Source organism: Schistocerca cancellata, chromosome 9, assembly GCF_023864275.1.
Source record: "Schistocerca cancellata isolate TAMUIC-IGC-003103 chromosome 9, iqSchCanc2.1, whole genome shotgun sequence".
NCBI lineage: Eukaryota > Metazoa > Arthropoda > Insecta > Orthoptera > Acrididae > Schistocerca > Schistocerca cancellata.
Genome location: NC_064634.1, coordinates 69,482,180 through 69,501,400, shown reverse-complemented (window position 1 = coordinate 69,501,400; position 19,221 = coordinate 69,482,180). Strand labels below are relative to the sequence as shown.

At 44.9% G+C, this 19,221-nt stretch overlaps 1 protein-coding gene across 1 annotated transcript in view; it reads right to left on the bottom strand.

Moving 5' to 3' along the window:
* Positions 1–16,998, bottom strand: part of LOC126101601 (sarcoplasmic calcium-binding protein) — a 165,545-nt gene extending 148,547 nt beyond the window's left edge. The window contains exon 1 of the mRNA XM_049912278.1: positions 16,821–16,998. Coding sequence (XP_049768235.1) covers positions 16,821–16,934 — 114 coding nt within the window. The 5' untranslated portion in view covers positions 16,935–16,998. The remainder of the gene's footprint in view (positions 1–16,820) is intronic.
* Between the last annotated feature and the right edge of the window lie 2,223 nt (positions 16,999–19,221).

Genomic DNA, 19,221 nt, shown 5'->3' with positions numbered 1-19,221 from the left:
GCTGTAATCTGCTCTTGGCTGAAATAAATCCTTCCGTCTGAGAGGGAGTGTGCGCTGTTTAGAATTTTTCTGGCAGATTAAAACTGTGTGCCAGCTTGGGACTCTTACCTGGATTTTCTCCAGCCTTGGGCAGTGTTCTTCTGGACAGTTTTACACTGACCACCGCTTACAAGGGTCTCTATCCTGTTTTCCAAACTGTACGGAAGCTTGTCTGGCGCACCTCGCACTAGTAATAAACACTTCAACATGCACTGGAGCGTGCTCTGTGAAGGATGTGAGTCCACTTGGAAGGCTCGGTCAGTATAATGTATTTATTATACATTAAAGTAACCTTAAAGACTTTTTTAATAAAATATGGTTTATAAAATCTGCCGGCCGGTCGCAGGTTCGAATCCTGCCTCGGGCATGGAAGTGTGTGATGTCCTTAGGTCAGTTAGGTTTAAGTAGTTCTGAGTCTAAGGGACTGATGACCTCAGATGTTAAGTCCCATAGTGCTGAGAGCCATTTGAACCAGTTTTTTTTTATAAAATCTTTGACGATGTACTGGGATACCTTCACGATATGCAGTCGTGTAGTAGAAGTTGGAGCGTGATCATATTAAAAAGAAAAAAAAGGAGAGAGAGAGAGAGAGAGAGAGAGAGAGAGAGAGAGAGGAGAGAGAGAGGGAGGGAGAACTTCCTCTGAGAGACTCGTCAAACGCTTTTGGCAGTGTAATTCTTGTCAGAGAGTGTTCCTCGAAACGCAAGCTTCCAGCCCAGTATTGAATCCTCATCAAATCTTTCCAGTCAGTCTCGTGTGAAAAATACGCAACTATATACAGGGCTATTACAAATGATTGAAGCGATTTCATAAATTCTCTGTAGCTCCATTCATTGACATATGGTCACGACACACTACAGATACGTAGAAAAACTCATAAAGTTTTGTTCGGCTGAAGCCGCACTTCAGGTTTCTGCCGTCAGAGCGCTCGAGAGCGCAGTGAGACAAAATGGCGTCAGGAGCCGAGAAAGCGTATGTCGTGCTTGAAATGCACACACATCAGTCAGTCATAACAGGGCAACGACACTTCAGGACGAAGTTCAACAAAGATAGACCAACTGCTAACTCCATTCGGCGATGGTATGCGCAGTTTTAAGCTTCTGGATGCCTCTGTAAGGGGAAATCAACGGGTCGGCCTGCAGTGAGCGAAGAAACGGTTGAACGCGTGCGGGCAAGTTTCACGCGTAGCCCGCGGAAAATTGGCTCATGCCACAACTGGAGACCGACAGCGCCGACTTCATCTTTCAACAGGATGGTGCCCCACCGCACTTCCGTCATGATGTTCGGCATTTCTTAAACAGGAGATTGGAAAACCGATGGATCGGTCGTGGTGGAGATCATGATCAGCAATTCATGTCATGGTCTCCACGCTCTCCCGACTTAACCCCATTGCGATTTCTTTCTGTGGGGTTATGTGAGAGATTCAGTGTTTAAACCTCCTCTACCAAGAAACGTGCCAGAACTGCGAGCTCACATCAACGATGCTTTCGAACTCATTCATGGGGACATGCTGCGCCGAGTGTGGGAGGAACTTGATTATCGGCTTGATGTCTGCCGAATCACTAAAGGGGCACATATCGAACATTTGTGAATGCCTAAAAAAACTTTTTGAGTTTTTGTATGTGTGTGCAAAGCATTGTGAAAATATCTCAAATAATAAAGTTATTGTAGAGCTGTGAAATCGCTTCAATCATTTGTAATAACCCTGTATAAATGTAGATAAATGTAAAGTTTTCCACTTCGAGACACGATGGTTTTCCCTCTCGGTAGTGACATGTGGTGGCCGGAGCCCGGTCGTCTTGCTGTTGTACATTCTCGTGATCACCGCTACCAGCGCCGGCCGAAGTGGCCGCGCGGTTCTGGCGCTGCAGTCTGGAACCGCGAGACCGCTACGGTCGCAGGTTCGAATCCTGCCTCGGGCATGGATGTGTGTGATGTCCTTAGGTTAGTTAGGTTTAAGTAGTTCTAAGTTCTAGGGGACTGATGACCTCAGCAGTTGAGTCCCATAGTGCTCAGAACCATTTGAACCGCTGCCAGCAATCACTAACAGTGGCTGCATTCCTGTCAAGTCTTTCTGCAGAACCGTAGAAGGAACATCCAGCTTCTCGTAGCTCTATTACACAACCTTATTCATACTCAGTGAGGTGTTCGTAAAGGCATCTTTGTTGCCTTAAAGGCATTCTTGAGTAAGATCAACTCACCACGTCCAATCCCAAAGCTAACTAACGCTCACGGCCCTTCGAGCGTGTATTTAAATCAAACATGGTTTACATCCTCATAGCGGCACTACTAGCGCCACTCTTACGCGACTGGCGCAAAATCTGAATAGGCATCATGTTTCAGATGTAGAATCAGGCCTACCAACTTTCGCTTGTGCCACACTACGCCTTCCTGTTGCTGCGTCGTTCTTCGTAGGATTTATGATCAAATGCCAGTTAATAACATATCGTCGATTAAAGCCTCCAAAACATCGTAACCTAAATTGCAAAATCGTTATGTAGAAGTTCAGCGTAGCATTATTGGTCGAGATGCCGAGCTATGAAGCAATGGGTAAAGGTTTCTCGTTTTGCTCTGTCGAATATTTTTTCGCCCCTACGTTTTCTAGAAGGTGTGGGTCTTTCTTATTAAATTAGTACAAATATTTGCAAACAAAGCGCCATGAAAAGATTAGTCGATTTGTGATTGCATCGTAAAGTTATTGTCGATTGATTTTGCCAATTTACGAGCCAAATTCTTGTCATTGGCGGAAATTTTAATTTTCTGCTTTAACATGAAGAAATCTACGACTGAAGGTCAGAAAATGCTGTGGTAAAGACTGAAGTTGTGTGGACTATCTGTTTAGTATTAAATTGTCTGACGATAGCCTATGAAGCATAAAGCCGGTTTATAATGAACCATTAAATAATTATTATCATGGAACATTAATACTGTTTATTCAAGTCTTAATATGTCTACGTTCCTCCAACGACCGACGGAATATTCCATAAATCACACGAGATCGCTATCGAAAGCAACTGATGCGTTTCAGCCGACCACTGAAAAGACAAAGGACCACACTACAGCGATAGACATGAAAAGGTGATTTTGCAGCCTGACGGTGCTCGACGGCAGGCCACAAAACTCGTCAAAACATACTTGGAAACATTGAAATGGTACGTCTTACCCCACCTGTCGTATTCTCCAGACATTACTCTGACTACCACGTTTTTCGATCAATACCACACGACCTGACTGACCACCACTTCCGGTTGTTCGAACGAGTGCAAAATTGGATCTATTCATGGATCTCCTCAAAAGACGCCCAGTTCTTCTCTCGCAGGATTCGTATGCTACTCGAATGACAGGAGAACGTAGTGGCCAATGATGGTCAGTACTTTGCATCGAAAAGTTACTGTAAGTTTCTCTTGCCCGCATCTCGTGATCGTGCGGTAGCGTTCTCGCTTCCCACGCCTGGGTTCGATTCCCGGCGGGGTCAGAGATTTTCTCTGCCTCGTGATGGCTGGGTGTTGTGTGCTTTCCTTAGGTTAGTTAGGTTTAAGTAGTTCTAAGTTCTAGGGGACTGATGACCATAGATGTTAAGTTCCATAGTGCTCAGAGCCATTTTTGTAAGTTTCTCATAATAAAGCCTCAAACTTTGAGAAATAACGGCGGGAGCTAAGTTTGAGACCTCTCTCTCGGGAGTGAGCTTGTCCGATGCTGTGAAGTACTATAAGCTGACGTCCTTACTGTCGATGCAGACAACTTTCCTTTGTATCTTATAAGACGTTCATGGATATTGAAGTTTTCCATTATGTATACTACGGAACAACATAACCAGCGTGTGGACACGCGAGGAAATGTGCGTTTTAATAGAGCTGACGTAGAAATTTTACGCGTGTCCATTGTGTAACAAAAAAAATGGTTCAAATGGCTCTGAGCACTATGGGACTCAACTGCTGTGGTCATTAAGTCCCCTAGAACTTAGAACTACTTAAACCCAACTAACCTAAGGACATCACACACATCTATGCCCGAGGCAGGATTCGAACCTGCGACCGTAGCGGTCGTGCGGTTCCTGACTGTAGCGCCTTTAACCGCTCGGCCACTTCGGCCGGCCATTGTGTAACAGATAAACAATATGTGTGAATTGCGAGCCAGATACAGCCGACGGCTGCCGCTGGATAGCGCTACAATGGCAAAGCAGGTTAACGCTTTTGCTGGCCCTGGGGGATATACTGTACTTCCCACTACATGCATTTATTTACAACGTTTACGGGGCATGTGTTACCGCTTCTGTATGCTCTTGGCATCTAGCGGCAGTCCGCCGTACATTCTTTCTGTTTGCTGTGAAATATAGCCTTCAGGACTGTGGGAAGTATGTATCCCTCCAAACAATGTTTTAATGGTTCTAGGAAAGTATGGTTGCCACCAAAGTAGTTTCCGGAAGGGGCTTGGGAAGTATGCTTACCACAAAATTAATCTGTCATTTGTGGTCTTTGCGAAGCGTACTTACCACCAACTTAGGGGTACATCTTACCACCCCTGTCTATGCCTGAAATCTTGTGGTAGTATACTGCACCTGGTGTATGAAAACTGATACAACAATCAGTTTCTGTTTGTTGTAGGATCACTACTGTTGTCGGAACACACTGCTTCGCTTATGCAATATACATTATTGATTGAATCCCCTGCTGCTTTTAACAAGAAGTTGAAGCATTTCCTACTATCATCCTCACAACGTTCTCCACAAAATTGATGTACAAGGCCAATCCTCTCATCTGTCAAACAGCAAAGCTAGCGTCTCCTATCTTGCTCCTGAGATGCCTTCCTCTTCATCTATCTCTATTAGCCTCGCAATCTTCTTTTCCTTTATTATATTTCCTTAATTATGTTTCATCATGTCTCTATTCTTCTCCTCCCTTCACCATCAGTCTCCCTCATACTCTCTGCTGCTAGCACTCCTATCTAAAATCTGTCTCTTCAATAATGTCTAATTATAACAGTACTTATGATCTACGAATATAAACACTATATGTATGAATTTTTCCAGGTGTGCTTTGTAATTGTTTATTTCACTTTTTGCACTAGATGTAGTTTAACATGCCTACTAAAACAAATGAATGTAAAATAAGTAGAATGCCTGGTTAGATGCAAGAGAGGGCCTGATGGCCCTAATCTTGACAGGTTAAATAAATCAATAAATAAAAAAAATATAAAAAAATATTGTGACATGTATCAGCTCTTACCTTTATTGCATGATAAAGTTTCTAGGACACTTCTCACGTTGTAGTAAGTGAACTTTAAAATCGGCAACATGTATTTTTTACAAGAAAGTAAAAGAAAATATAAAATAAAAACAGAACACACTGTTCATTATTGTTTTAAGTATAGTGGCAACACATGGCAGCTCACAAAAGGGAAGTGGAGAATCCATTTACCACAATATTTTTAATACCTCACAAAAGTACCAGGGTGATGTATGTACTACCACAGTTTTTGGTACTAAATCACAAGAAAATTATCAAAAAATATAGTCAGTAGTCACAATTCTAAGATAATAGCAAAAAAAATTATCTTCACTGAGTTGCTACAAAAAATGCGCCCGTGAGGGGGTTAACCAGCACGATCCATGACACGAGAGGCTGGATTTCCCATCCGCGTCACGTCAGCGTTAGCTGCCATGTCCCGTGTGACGATCAGGTTCGTTCGTGATACTGTTGCATCCACGCGAATTCTCCCAGTTTCCGTGGTTTGTGATTGGGAGAAAACTAATCGAGCTGCGGCCAATGGACGGTTGCAACTAGTTTCGACTGATCACAGGAAATTCTTGTGACTGGCTCCAAAGCCTTTCATAAGCCTGCTCCAAAGAGATCAGCGCGCGCATGTGCAGAGCAGTCTCACAGAGCGAGATGGTGCAGTGGTTAGCACACAGGACTCGCATTCGGGAGGACGACGGTTCAATCCCACGTCCGACCATCCGATTCAGGTTTTCCGTGATTTCCCTAAACCGCTTCAGGCAAATGCCGGGAAGGTTCGTTCCAAAGAGGACGGCCGACTCCCTTCCCCATTCTTCTCTAATCCGTTTGGACGGAGACCGCGCTGTTTGGTCCCCTCTCCCGAATCAATCAACGACCAACAAAAAGCATGCAATTACCAAAACGTACAACACTAAGCAGAAAGCAATGAGAAAACTGGTTCAAAAGTAGTGTGATGTGGTTGCCGTGGCTGTGGGGAAAGCTCATCAGTGTCGTCACTCCATGCCTGCACTGGATTTGGTGAAGCCATAAACCAGGTACACATCGGCTAACTCTTCGTCAGTAAACCTACACGTACTGCGATATTGCAGTGCCTGCGTTATTCTGATTACGATGCAGTGTTCCTTTCGACGTGCGAGCGTGTCCAAAGGAACAGGCAGTGCGACTACAGCCGTTATGAAACATTACATGTATTCACAGTACGGACAACCATCAGATGAAGAATGGAATGACGTCAGTGAAAATTTATGCTGGACCGGGTCTCGAACCCGGATTTCTCGCTTAAAGCCTGGGGTGTCACAATCAAAAGGATCTTACTATATTTTAATTTTCTCTCTTCCATATAAGGATACAATCAGAATAGCCGATAATTGGGGGGCACATACTACACTCATTGCTATAAATGACACTCGCACATTAAGTTGGCTCCCTTTACAGGAGAGGTGACGCTCGGACATATAAGCATGCTATGCTGATTGATACACGTACAGGGTGAATCAGGAGGAAAGGTACGTGTTTTGACGGGTGATAGCATTAGTGATTCTGAGCGTAAAGTTTGGTGTGGATATATGCCCTATTCCGAATGGTTTCCGAGATAGAACACTTCTAATGTGCATTTCTATTTATTTTCTGTATTATTCATTGTCATTGTTTACAACGTACTACAGTAATATAGAGGAAGCTGAGACGAACATTTTAATACAGGACGCTTGTGGTCTATCAAGTAGGAAAACTACCTCTAACTGGCCTACAAAAAGCGGCTAAGCTACGGCGCATGCGCGTCACGCGAGATTTTCAGTATTCTCGCGATTTCTTCGGCAAACTGTTAGTCCCAGACAGAAAATAAAATGTAGCAAATTTAATTTAATTGCGTTCTGAGACACGTGCGGTTTTCGAGTTATTAAAGAAAAACTTGCGAAACCGATACTAAACGTGTTCTATCTCGGAAACCATTTGCAATAGGCATACGTCCACATGAAGTTTTTTGTTCAGAATCACTAATACTATCGCATCTCAAAGCATGTACCTATCCTCTTGACTCACCCTGTATATTAGTAGAATTAAGCTGCATACCAAATTCTTAATCAGTGGGTACATTGCGGCCACTCACCACCAAATAAACCAACGATAATTTTTCTTCAAATTACATAATTTCCGGCATTTGTAACGTTTGGATATTTACTAAAGTATTGTTTGTTGATATTGCTACTAATTGGTATCCGCAGCTCGTGGTCGCGCGGTAGCGTTCTCGCTTCCCGCGCCCGGGTTCCCGGGTTCGATTCCCGGCGGGGTCAGGGATTTTCTCTGCCTCGTGATGACTGGGTGTTGTGTGATGTCCTTAGGTTAGTTAGGTTTAAGTAGTTCTAAGTTTTAGGGGACTGGTGACTATAGATGTTAAGTCCCATAGTGCTCAGAGCCATACTAATTGGTAATAAATAAGATAAGCTGATCAAATTTTTTCATCATATACATATAGTCAAAATATGTCAAAGAAAACAGGATGTTGATGAGGAAAGTGGTGTCACGAATAATTACGAACTTCCTCAGTTAACATTTTGTATCACTGGTTCTCCAAGAAATGCTGACCACAAGTGGGAAACAGGGCAGTTTCACTCAATTTGATTCATAATACACTACTGGCCATTAAAAATGCTACACCACGAAGATGACGTGCTACAGACGCGAAATTTAACGGACAGGAAGAAGATGCTGTGATATTAAAATGATTAGCTTTTCAGAGAATTCACACAAGGTTGGCGCCGGTGGCGACACCTACAACGTGCTGACATGAGGAAAGTTTCCAACCGATTTCTCATACACAAACAGCAGTTGACCGGTGTTGCCTGGTGAAACGTTGTTGTGATGCTTCGTGTAAGGAGGAGATATGCATACCATCATGTTTCCGACTTTGATAAAGGTCTGATTGTAGCTTATCGCGATTGTGGTTCATCGTATCGCTACATTGCTGCTCGCGTAGGTCGAGATCCAATGACTGTTAGCAGAATATGGAATCGGTGGGTTCAGGAGGGTAATAAGGAACGCCGTGCTGGATCCCAACGGCCTCGTATCACTAGCAGCCGAGATGACAAGGCATCTTATCCGCATGTCTGTAACGGATCGTGCAGCCACGTCTCGATTCCTGAGTCAACAGATGGGGACGCTTGCAAGACAACCACCGTCTGCACGAAAAGCTCGACGACGTTTGCAGCAGCATGGATTATCAGCTCGGAGACCATGGCTGCGGTTACCCTTGACGCTGCATCACAGACGGGAGCGCCTGCGATGGTGTACTCAACGACGAACCTGGGTGCACGAATGGCAAAACGTCATTTTTTCGGATGAATCCAGGTTCTGTTTACAGCATCATGATGGTCGCATCCGTGTTTGGCGACATCGCGGTGAACACACATTGGAAGCGTCTATTCGTCATCGCCATACTGGCGTATCACCCGGCGTGATGGTATGGGGTGCCATTGGTTACACGTCTAGGTCACCTCTTGTTCGCATTGACGGCGCTTTGAACAGTGGACGTTACATTTCAGATGTGTTACCCCTCAAAAATGTTTCTAATGGCTGAGCACTATGAGACTTAACTTGGTTCAAAATGGCTCTGAGCACTATGGGACTCAACAGCTGAGGTCATCAGTACCCTAGAACTTAGAACTACTTAAACCTAACTAACCCAAGTACAGCACACACATCCATGCCCGAGGCAAGATTCGAACCTGCGGCCGTAGCGGTCGCGCGGTTGCAGACCATAGCGCCTAGAACCGCTCGGCCACTCCGACCGGCCCTCTACCCTTCATTCGGTCCCTGCGAAACCCTACATTTCAGCGGGATAATGCACGACCGCGTGTTTCAGCTCTTGTACGAGCCTTTCTGGATACAGAAATGGTTCGCCTGCTGCCCTGGCCAGTACATTCTCCAGGTCTCTCACCAATTGAAAACGTCTGGTCAATGGTGTCCGAGCAACTGGCTCGTCACAATACGCCAGTCACTACACTTGATGAACTGTGGTATCGTGTTGAAGCTGCATGGGCAGCTGTACCTGTACACCCCATGCAAGCTCTGTTTGACTCAATGCCCAGGTGTATCAAGGCCGTTATTACGGCCAGAGGTGGTTGTTCTGGGTATTGATTTCTCAGGATCTATGCACCCAATTTGTGTGAAAATGAAATCACATGTCAGTTCTAGTATAATATATTTGTCCAATGAATACCCGTTTATCAGCTACATTTCTTCTTGGTGTAGCAGTTTTAATGGCCAGTAGGGTATTAGATGTTTTTTGTTTGCAACTGTCAATCACTCTTTAAATGTGGTAATGAAACTTAGGTATTTTTTTCATGTTTCGCACGACGAATTTCGAGAATTTCTCTTCATCATGATCAAATATTTACACTAGTATTTTTGTGTTGTGTTGCCTGCCTTGTACTGTAGCCGGCTTTTTGTGGTTATAAGATACTTTGTCTTCTCCATTATGCAGAAAACAAGACACACACAACCCACCATTCTTGCTGTTTGTGAAATTTAACAGTGTGTGTGTGTGTGTGTGTGTGTGTGTGTGTGTGTGTGTGTGTGTGTGTGTGTGTTCTGCATAATATGGTAGGCACAGTACTGTACATTGACCTCAAAAACACAATACAGCGCAAGAGAGGCACAACACATCTACATCTACATCCATACTCCGCAAGCCACCTGACGGTGTGTGGCGGAGGGTACCTTGAGTACCCGTATCGGTTCTCCCTTCTGTTCCAGTCTCGTATTGTTCGTGAAAAGAAAGACTTTCTGTATGCCTCTGTGTGGGCTCTAATCTCTCTGATTTTATCCTCATGGTCTCTTCGCGAGATATACGTAGGAGGGAGCAATATACTGCTTGACTCCTCGGTGAAGGTATGTTCTCGAAACTTCAACGAAAGCCCGTACTGAGCTACTGAGCGTCTCTCTTGCAGAGTCTTCCACTGGAGTTTATCTATCATCTCCGTAACGCTTTCTCGATTACTAAATGATCCTGTAACGAAGCGCGCTGCTCGCCGTTGGATCTGATCTTCTCTCTCTCTCTCTCTCTCTCTCTTCTATCAACCCTATCTGGTACGGATCCCACATTGGTGAGCAGTATTCAAGGAGTAGACGAACAAGTGTACTGTAACCTACTTCCTTCGTTTTCAGATTGCATTTCCTTATGATTCTTCCAATGAATCTAAGTCTGGCGTCTGCTTTACCGGCGATTAATTTTATATGGTCATTCCATTTTAAATCACTCCTAATGCCTACTCTCAAATAATTATAGAATTAACTGCTTCCAGTTGCTGACCTGCTATATTGTAGCTAAATGATAAAGGATCTTTCTTTCTATGTATTCGCAACACATTACACTTGTCTATATTTAGACTCAATTGCCATTCCCTGCACCATGCGTCAATTCGTTGCAAAAAAAATGGTTCAAATGGCTCTGAGCACTATGCGACTTAACTCCTGAGGTCATCAGTCGCCTAGAACTTAGAACTAATTAAACCTAACTGACCTAAGGACATCACACACATCCATGCCCGAGGCAGGATTCGAACCTGCGACCATAGCGGTCGCTCGGTTCCAGACTGTAGCGCCTAGAACCGCACAGCCACTCCGGCGGGCCAATTAGTTGCAGATCCTCCTGCATTTCAGTACAATTTTCCGTTGTTATAACCTCTCGATATACTACAGCATCATCCGCAAAAAGCGTCAGTGAACTTCCGATGTTATCCACAAGGTCATTTATATATATTGTGAATAGCAACGGTCCTACAACACTTCCCTGCGGCACACGTGAAATCACTCTTACTTCGGAAGACTTCTCTCCATTGAGGATGACATGCTGCGTTCTGTTATCTAGGAACTCTTCAATCCAATCACACAAGTGGTCTGATAGTCCATATGCTCTTAATTTGTTCATTAAACGACTGTGGGGAACTGTATCAAACGCCTTGCGGAAGTCAAGAAACACGGCATCTACCTGGGAACCCGTGTCTATGGCCATCTGAGTCTCGGAGACGAATGGCGCGAGCTGGGTTTCACACGATCGTCTTTTTCGAAAGTCATGCTGATTGCTGCAGAGTAGATTTCTAGTCTCCAGAAAAGTCATAATACTCGAACATAACACGTGTTCCAAAATTCTACAACTGATCGACATTTGAGAAATAGGTCTGTAGTTCTACACATCTGTTCGACGTCCTTTCTTGAAAACGGGGATGACCTGTGCCCTTTTCCAGTCTTTTGGAACGCTACGCTCTTCTAGACACACCGCTGCAAGAAGGGGGCAAGTTTCTTCGCGTAGTCTGTATAAAATCGAACTGGTATCCCATCAGGTCCACCGGCCTTTCCTCTTTTGGGCGATTTTAATTGTTTTTCTTTCCCTCTGCCATCTATTTCGATACCTACCACTTTGTCATCTGTGCGACAATCTAGAGAAGGAACTACAGTCGGCCGATGTGGCCGAGCGGTTCTAGGCGCTTCAGTCTGGAACCGTGCGACCGCTACGGTCGCATGTTCGAATCCTGCCTCGGGCATGGATGTGTGTGATGTTCTTAGGTTAGTTATGTTTAAGTAGTTCTAAGTTCTAGGGGACTGATGACCTCAGATGTTAAGTTCCATAGTGCTCAGCGCCATGTGAAGCAAGAACTACAGTGCAGTCTTCCTCTGTGAAACAGCTTTGGAAAAAGACATTTAGTATTTCGGCCACAGTTGAAACACCACACAATATACTTACGCAAATATTTTGACTTGACAACGAGAATAAATTCTCGAAACGCGTAGTGCCAAGTATGAAAAAAAAAAGAAAGAAAGAAAATACGTACCCGGTGCACTGTTTCATTATTTACATAAGAAACATTTGAGCAAAGCGAAGAGACCAGAGGTTCAACTAATGCTACAGGTGGTCAGGCAACGAAACACGCAAATCATGCTTCCGAGTAAGAGTTCTGCGCATGTGCAGTAGAGACAGTTTGAAAACGATTCCATTCGGCTTCGATAGCCTTACTCGAACGAACCTGATGGCTTAACAATGTGGAGGGAGCTCCGTCAGACAGGCGCTCTCTGACCGCCGCCACAGGGTCTTTGTCTGAGCCATCTGGACTGGCTGAGTTCTGCGGTCTACACGCCTTCCTTGGCCACCCCTGTCCCCCGCTGACAGCGGACAAGGCCCTAACTGCTGCTGGGACTGCCCCCCCCCCCCCCCCCCGGGCAACCAATCCAACGGTTCCGATGCAGCAAGTGCATGGCAGCGGCCACCCAGCAGTGTGTTTATACTGGAGGACAGAAGGAGCCAGCGGACGTTCTCCCAGCAAGTGTTATCTGTCACCGAGTAGACAAGCATTGTTTACAGACGGCAGTGCTGCGCTTTGGCTCTCTAACAGCTTCGACGCTCCTTGTGTGCTCAAAGAAAAGGGAGCAAGATTAGGGTTCGACGTCTCGCAGCCGCAAAGGCTAGCATGATAACGAGTCATTTGAAACCTTCCTTCCGTGCCTCGCGAGAAAAAGCCTCAAATGCCCACGGAAACGCTTAAGATTCATTAGCTTCAATGAAAACCTCGCCTAGTCCTCACTCGCTGCTTACTGCAAGAAATAACTCGGCGAGCACGGTCGCCTTCCCCCGACATCTGAAATATTCGGCTAAAACACGTCCCCCGCTGACACACTGATTTCGCGAGCTCTAAAACCGCTCCACGAAATCGTTCAACATTTAGGCCTTCGACCCAATCAGAGTGATGGGCAGAATTCAAACACTTTCAATGGCCCATTCCATTTCTGACTAATAGAATTCAGTTGAAGCCGCTTCTGATCAGGACCCTTTGGCTTTTACAACTGCGTCCAGCACGAGCCGACAGAGGTTTACAGCAAATGGTGTGTTAAGGTGGCCAGACAGATAACTGCAAACTTGACAAGCAGGCATTGTTAAGCGTTTTGTGCGAGCATGCACGAATACCCTTCTCTTCTACACAGTCCAAGCAAGCTCGCTCAAATATCAACCTGTGCTAGCAATACGTAGAGCTCGAAGGAAGATGATTTGCTAGTCCGCAGCTCGTGGTCGTGCGGTAGCGTTCTCGCTTCCCGCGCCCGGGTTCCCGGGTTCGATTCCCGGCGGGGTCAGGGATTTTCTCTGCCTCGTGATGACAGGGTGTTGTGTGATGTGCTTAGGTTAGTTAGGTTTAAGTAATTCTAAGTTCTAGGGGACTTATGACCATAGATGTTAAGTCCCATAGTGCTCAGAACCATTTGAACCATTTTGATTTGCTAGTTTCGGCTGGTTTTCCCTTTCCGGTACGAAAAAAAAAAAAAATACAAAGAATAGAAGAAGAAAAAATAAAGAGTCTGCTTTCAAGATGTATCCACATGACTGTTATAGTTATTTCGGGGTAAACAGAACAATCTCTATCATGACACCAAATAATAAAAGAGCAACGCACGACGAAGGAATTAAAGAATGGAACGGATATCCTTACATGTGATTTACATGTACAGACAAACATATGATTACAATTTCACAAAAATGGGATGATTTATCCAAGACAAAGAGCTTCAAAAATTGAGCAACTCAGTAACGCGTTGGTCCACCTCTGGCCCTTATGAAAGCTATTGTTCAATCGTGCCAAATTCTGTCCAATAGGCACATGAGATTGTGAATATCCCGAGATGGTTGGATGCCCTGCCCATAATGCTCCAAGCGTTCTCAACTGGGGAGAGATCAGATGAAATTGCTGCCCAAAGTAGGATTTGGAAAACACGAAGACAAGCAGTAGAAGCTTTGACCATGTGCGGCCGGGCATTATCTTGTTGAAATGTAAGCCCAGGACGGCTTGCCACGGAGGACAACAAACCAGGGCGTAGAATATCGTCGCCATACCGATATGCTATAGGGGCGTCGTGGATGATAACCGAAGGAGGCCTGAAAAGAAATGGCACCCAAGACCATTACTCCCTGTTGTCGGGCCGTAGTGGTGGCGACAGTTAGGCTGACATCCCACTGCTGTTCGGGGCATCTCCAGACACGTTTCGCCATTTCGAAGCGGGACTCATCACAGAGGACAATTCTACTACACTCAATAAGATTCCAGGTTGAAGACATTTATCGAGACCCTGGACAGCGGGATACCAACCTGACCGTCGGCCGCCATACGGACCTACAGCCAGGAATGATGGTTTGGGGTGCCATTTCTTTTCATAGTGGGACCTCTTTGCTTGGCACCCGCGGCGCCTTTACAGCCCCGTTTTGATGCCCTCCGCGGCAAGGCACCCTGGGCTTACATTTCAGCAAGATAATGGCCGCCCCCACACGGCGAGAGTTTCTACTACTTCTGTTCGTGCCTGCCAAACTCTACCTTGGCCAGCTAGGCAAGCGGATCTCTTCCCAATTGAGAACCTTTGGAGTATTACGGGCAACGCCCTCCAGCCATCTCGGGATTCTGGCGATCTAACGTGCCCTACTGGACAGAATCTGGCACTATATCCCTCAGAACGACATCCAACTACTCTATCAATCAATGGCAAGACGAATAACTGCTTGCGTAAGGACCAGAGGTGGATCAACACGTCACTGACTTGCCTAATTGCTTTCTTTTGAATAAATTATCCAGTTTTTCCGAAACTGTCATCATTTCTTTGTCTGTATATGTACATCAAATCTCGCGATTTCCGTCCCATTACCTTTGGGTGTTTTCATCTATACACATCTGTAATACGCGATTGTTGATTTGAGTACTTTCGCTCGTCCTTCAATTTTTCCCGTACTGCAATCGATTCCAGGAGAATTTATCGGTTTAATAATGTCAAGTTTCTTTAAGAATGGATGGTATTTTGTGAAAAGTTTAGCATATGCAACGCTCCTCTTTGAATTGCCGTGATAGCCTTTCGATTTCATGTTGTGAAGGAGGTTTAAATGGATCAAATGGCTCTGAGCACTATGGGACTTAACAGCTGAGGTCATCGGTCCCGTAGAACTTAGAACTACTTAAACCCAACTAACCTAAGGACATCACATACATCCATGCCCGAGGCAGGATTCGAACCTGCGACCGTAGCGGTCCGCGCGGTCCCAGACTGAAGCGCCTAGAACCGCTCGGCCACTCTGGCCGACTGTTGAAGGAGGGCTAGTTTTCGTATACTCGAATACACTTGTCCACCTTGATTTGCTTCAAGTTTCTCGAAATAAGATCGCTAGGAAGGTTGCAGTAGAACTAACTTTTGCTACGTATTTTAATACGCTTGCACGAGCTTGCATGATTTAAAATCGATGAAGCGTCAAGCAGCTTAAACAGTCCTACATAATGCACAAAATTGCGCCACAGACAGTCAAGAATGCTTGCTCGTGCATGTTTGTCAGACTTGCAGTCACGTGTGTGGCCGCCTTTGCACACTGATGACAAGTCAGTCGTAGCCGAAAGTGAAGAGGAATCTAGTCGCACGTTTATTGAAACGGAGCTACTGTTGCCCGACTGCTATAATACTGACACATACCGTACTAGAAGAGATACAAGGCGATGTTGTGGCAGGATATTGAGAGCCGCTATCAATCACAATTTGTTGTTAACTTGCTTATATATGGCAATGCCCTGACTGATTGACTGACTCATCAAGGCCCAGCCCAAACCGTTCAAGACAGAGTTTTGAACTTTGGAGAGAGTGTTGTTCTTTTACTGTAGGCGTTGTTTAAGAAGGATTTTACGAAAGTGAAAGATTCTTCGAAAATAAACCATTATTAAAGAACTACTAAGCGTTTTAAAGATACAGCTACGAAAATTGGTATTTGACTTCTTGGTTGGATATAAAGAAATCTGCGTTAGGGGTTGAAAGTTTCTATGGAAACATCACGACAAGAACGCAAAAGACTTGATCAACGAAAACCTTGGACTCCACCTACCAGAACTGCTTTTTGGTCAGAAGTTCATTCAGAAAAGACCCTTGTACTATGGCTTTAATTAGCGTGTAAAGTTTAAAAGGTGTTGCAGTTTGTAAACAACATAAAAATTCGATTAAAAAAAAAAAGAAGCAAATCTGTGCAGACCGTACAGTCTGCGTGAGCGAAACACCGGGCGCTAAGCTAGTTATTTAATATTGCAACATATTTCGAAGTACGATCCCATCATCAGGCAAAAAAAGGTAATATAAAAACATTTAACATGAAAATACATGGTTTTATCTTGGCAAGTATTCTGGTCTACTCTGTTAATCAGAAATTGCTGTATTCTTGTGTCGTATTGAGTTTCTTCCATTCGCTGTGGCTATCTGTTTACAAACTTGTGAAGAACACACAGAGTACGCTGCAAGAGGACAAATATCTATGATGCACAGAGAAGTTCAAAATACGTGCCTACATAGAAAACAAAGATCTGTGTGGTTTCATGTCAAATTTTTTGTACTGCCTTTTTTTGTGTTTGAAGGTAGGGCCGTAATTGAAAACATGTTGGGGATAACGAGTAACGGTCTCTGAAAAACCTGTTTACTCACACTCTCTTTCTGAAAGGCAGCAATCGCCCGGGTACAAAATGCGCGTCGCTAAGTAGATGACTGCAGACTTACCTTGCTGAAGAGGCGCTGCTGCTCCGCCACCAGACGCCTGGGCGTCACGACGCCCGCCGACGCCGCCGCCTCCAACACCGCCCGCACGCCGGACCTCACCAGGAAGGAAGCCATTGTTGCAGGGAGTCAAGAGTTCACCACCACACCTAACACGCGCGACACCTGTAGCGTCTGGGTCGGGACGCAACGCTGGAATGAAGCTCGGCCAGCGGACCCGCGCCGGCTACGCTACCAACCCCGCCGCAGCCACCAGTGCGCATGCGCGATCAACACGCCGCGCGGCGGGAACCAGCGGAAGGGGGAGGGAAGCAGTACAGCGTCGTCTTATTATTGGGGGGCAAACGAATCAAACGCGTCAGCCCAGATCACAGGGGCATGAGTATCGATGCTTAACAATTCCAGCTTAATTTTTTGTGACTTCGTGTCAACGTCTCCTACGATACACGTTACATTCTTTTTCAAATGGCTCTGAGCACTATGGGACTTAACTTCTGAGGTCATCAGTCCCCTAGAACTTAGAACTACTTAAACCTAACTAACCTAAGGACATCACACACATCAATGCCCGAGACAGGATTCGAACCTGCGACCGTAGCTTTCGCGCGGTTCCAGACTGTAGTGCCTAGAACCGCTCGGCCACTCTGGCAGGCTGAATGCGTGTATGTCTGGGACTGATAAACAAGATCAGATGTTATCGTGTTATGTATGTGAACTAAAGACTATCCGCTGGCCGAAAAAACTATACTTTCATGTCAGTGACATGCTAGTTTTCAATTCTCCATATCTGTACAACAAATACTCAGGAAATAAAATTACGTTGATCGATGACAGAATGAACATTATAAAGGGCTTCCTTCCACCAATGGACGTTCCACGAAATGGAGCGAGAAACATCACAAACAAACACACGTTGTGCAAAAGCGGGAAGCTACAGCAGGGAAGAAGCAAGTTATGAGGAAGCGGTGTAAGAAGTGCGCGGAACAAGGCAAGCGCCCTGATACACCATACGAGTGTACAACCTGCCCAGACAAACCTGGATACTGCTTGAACAGCTTTATAATTTCCCAGATTTTTGCGAAAGAATTTGTTGCGCTAAATTTGTTTTAATAGCGCCGCAATTGAAGTGATGGGGGACACGAGAGAAGCCTCCACGTAGCGTGTGTTTCGCTTACTAATTTCTACACATCCGGGCGTCCCCTGGGCGTCTATGATAAATGTAGACGGCTAATTCTCTCACACCAGGAGCAAACATACTACTAAACTGAAGACCTCTGTCAGAGACAATCTTAAAAATGCGCATTTGAAGTAAATATAATTTCAAATGAATCCAGTTTCCTGTTTCCTTTTTTTTCCTTCTTAAGAATTTGCGTTTGGAATCCAAATTTTTCCTGACTGCAGTGGATTTGTTGCTTGTTTGAACTGTATTTTTTGTTACATTATCAACAAATCACGAACATTTGAATGACGCCTGTGACCCCTGTAGGTGTCAGACTGCAAACAGACTTTAAAACATAACCACAGTGCAGTCCAAGCTTATTTGAAGTAATGTATCTAAGGTGTCATCATTAAGTCGGTACAGAACATGATCCTTCAGATCTTACAAGGTCTTGACGTCAGCCTGCAGCTTAGGTGTGCTTAGGAGAGTCGGTTACGAGCAGACCCGAACTTTTCGACTCTGTAAGCGCAGAACAGCGAATCAGTGATCATAAGGCCGTTGCAGCATCCCTGAATATGGAAGTTAATAGGAATAGTAAAAAAGGGAGGAAGGTTTATCTGTTTAGCAAGAGTAATAGAAGGCAGATTTCAGACTACCTAACAGATCAAAACGAACATTTCTGTTCCGACACTGACAATGTTGAGTGTTTATGGAAAAAGTTCAAGGCAATCGTAAAATGCGTTTTACACATGTACGTGCCGAGTAAAACTGTGAGGGACGGGAAAAACCCACCGTGGTACAACAAAGTTAGGAAACTACTGCGAAAGCAAACAGAGCTTTACTGCAAGTTTAAACGCAGCCAAAACCTCTCAGACAAACAGAAGCTAAACGATGTCAAAGTTAGCGTAAGGAGGGCTATGCGTGAAGCGTTCAGTGAATTCGAAAGTAAAATTCTATGTACCGACTTGACAGAAAATCCTAGGAAGTTCTGGTCTTACATTAAATCAGTAAGTGGATTGAAACAGCATATCCAGACACTCTGGGATGATTGTGGCATTGAAACAGAGGATGACACGCGTATAGCTGAAATACTAAACACCTTTTTCCAAAGCTGTTTCATAGAGGAAGACCGCACTGCAGTACCTTCCCTAAATCCTCGCACAAACGAAAAAATGGCTGACATCGAAATAAGTGTCCAAGGAATAGAAAAGCAACTGAGATCACTCAACAGAGGAAAGTCCACTG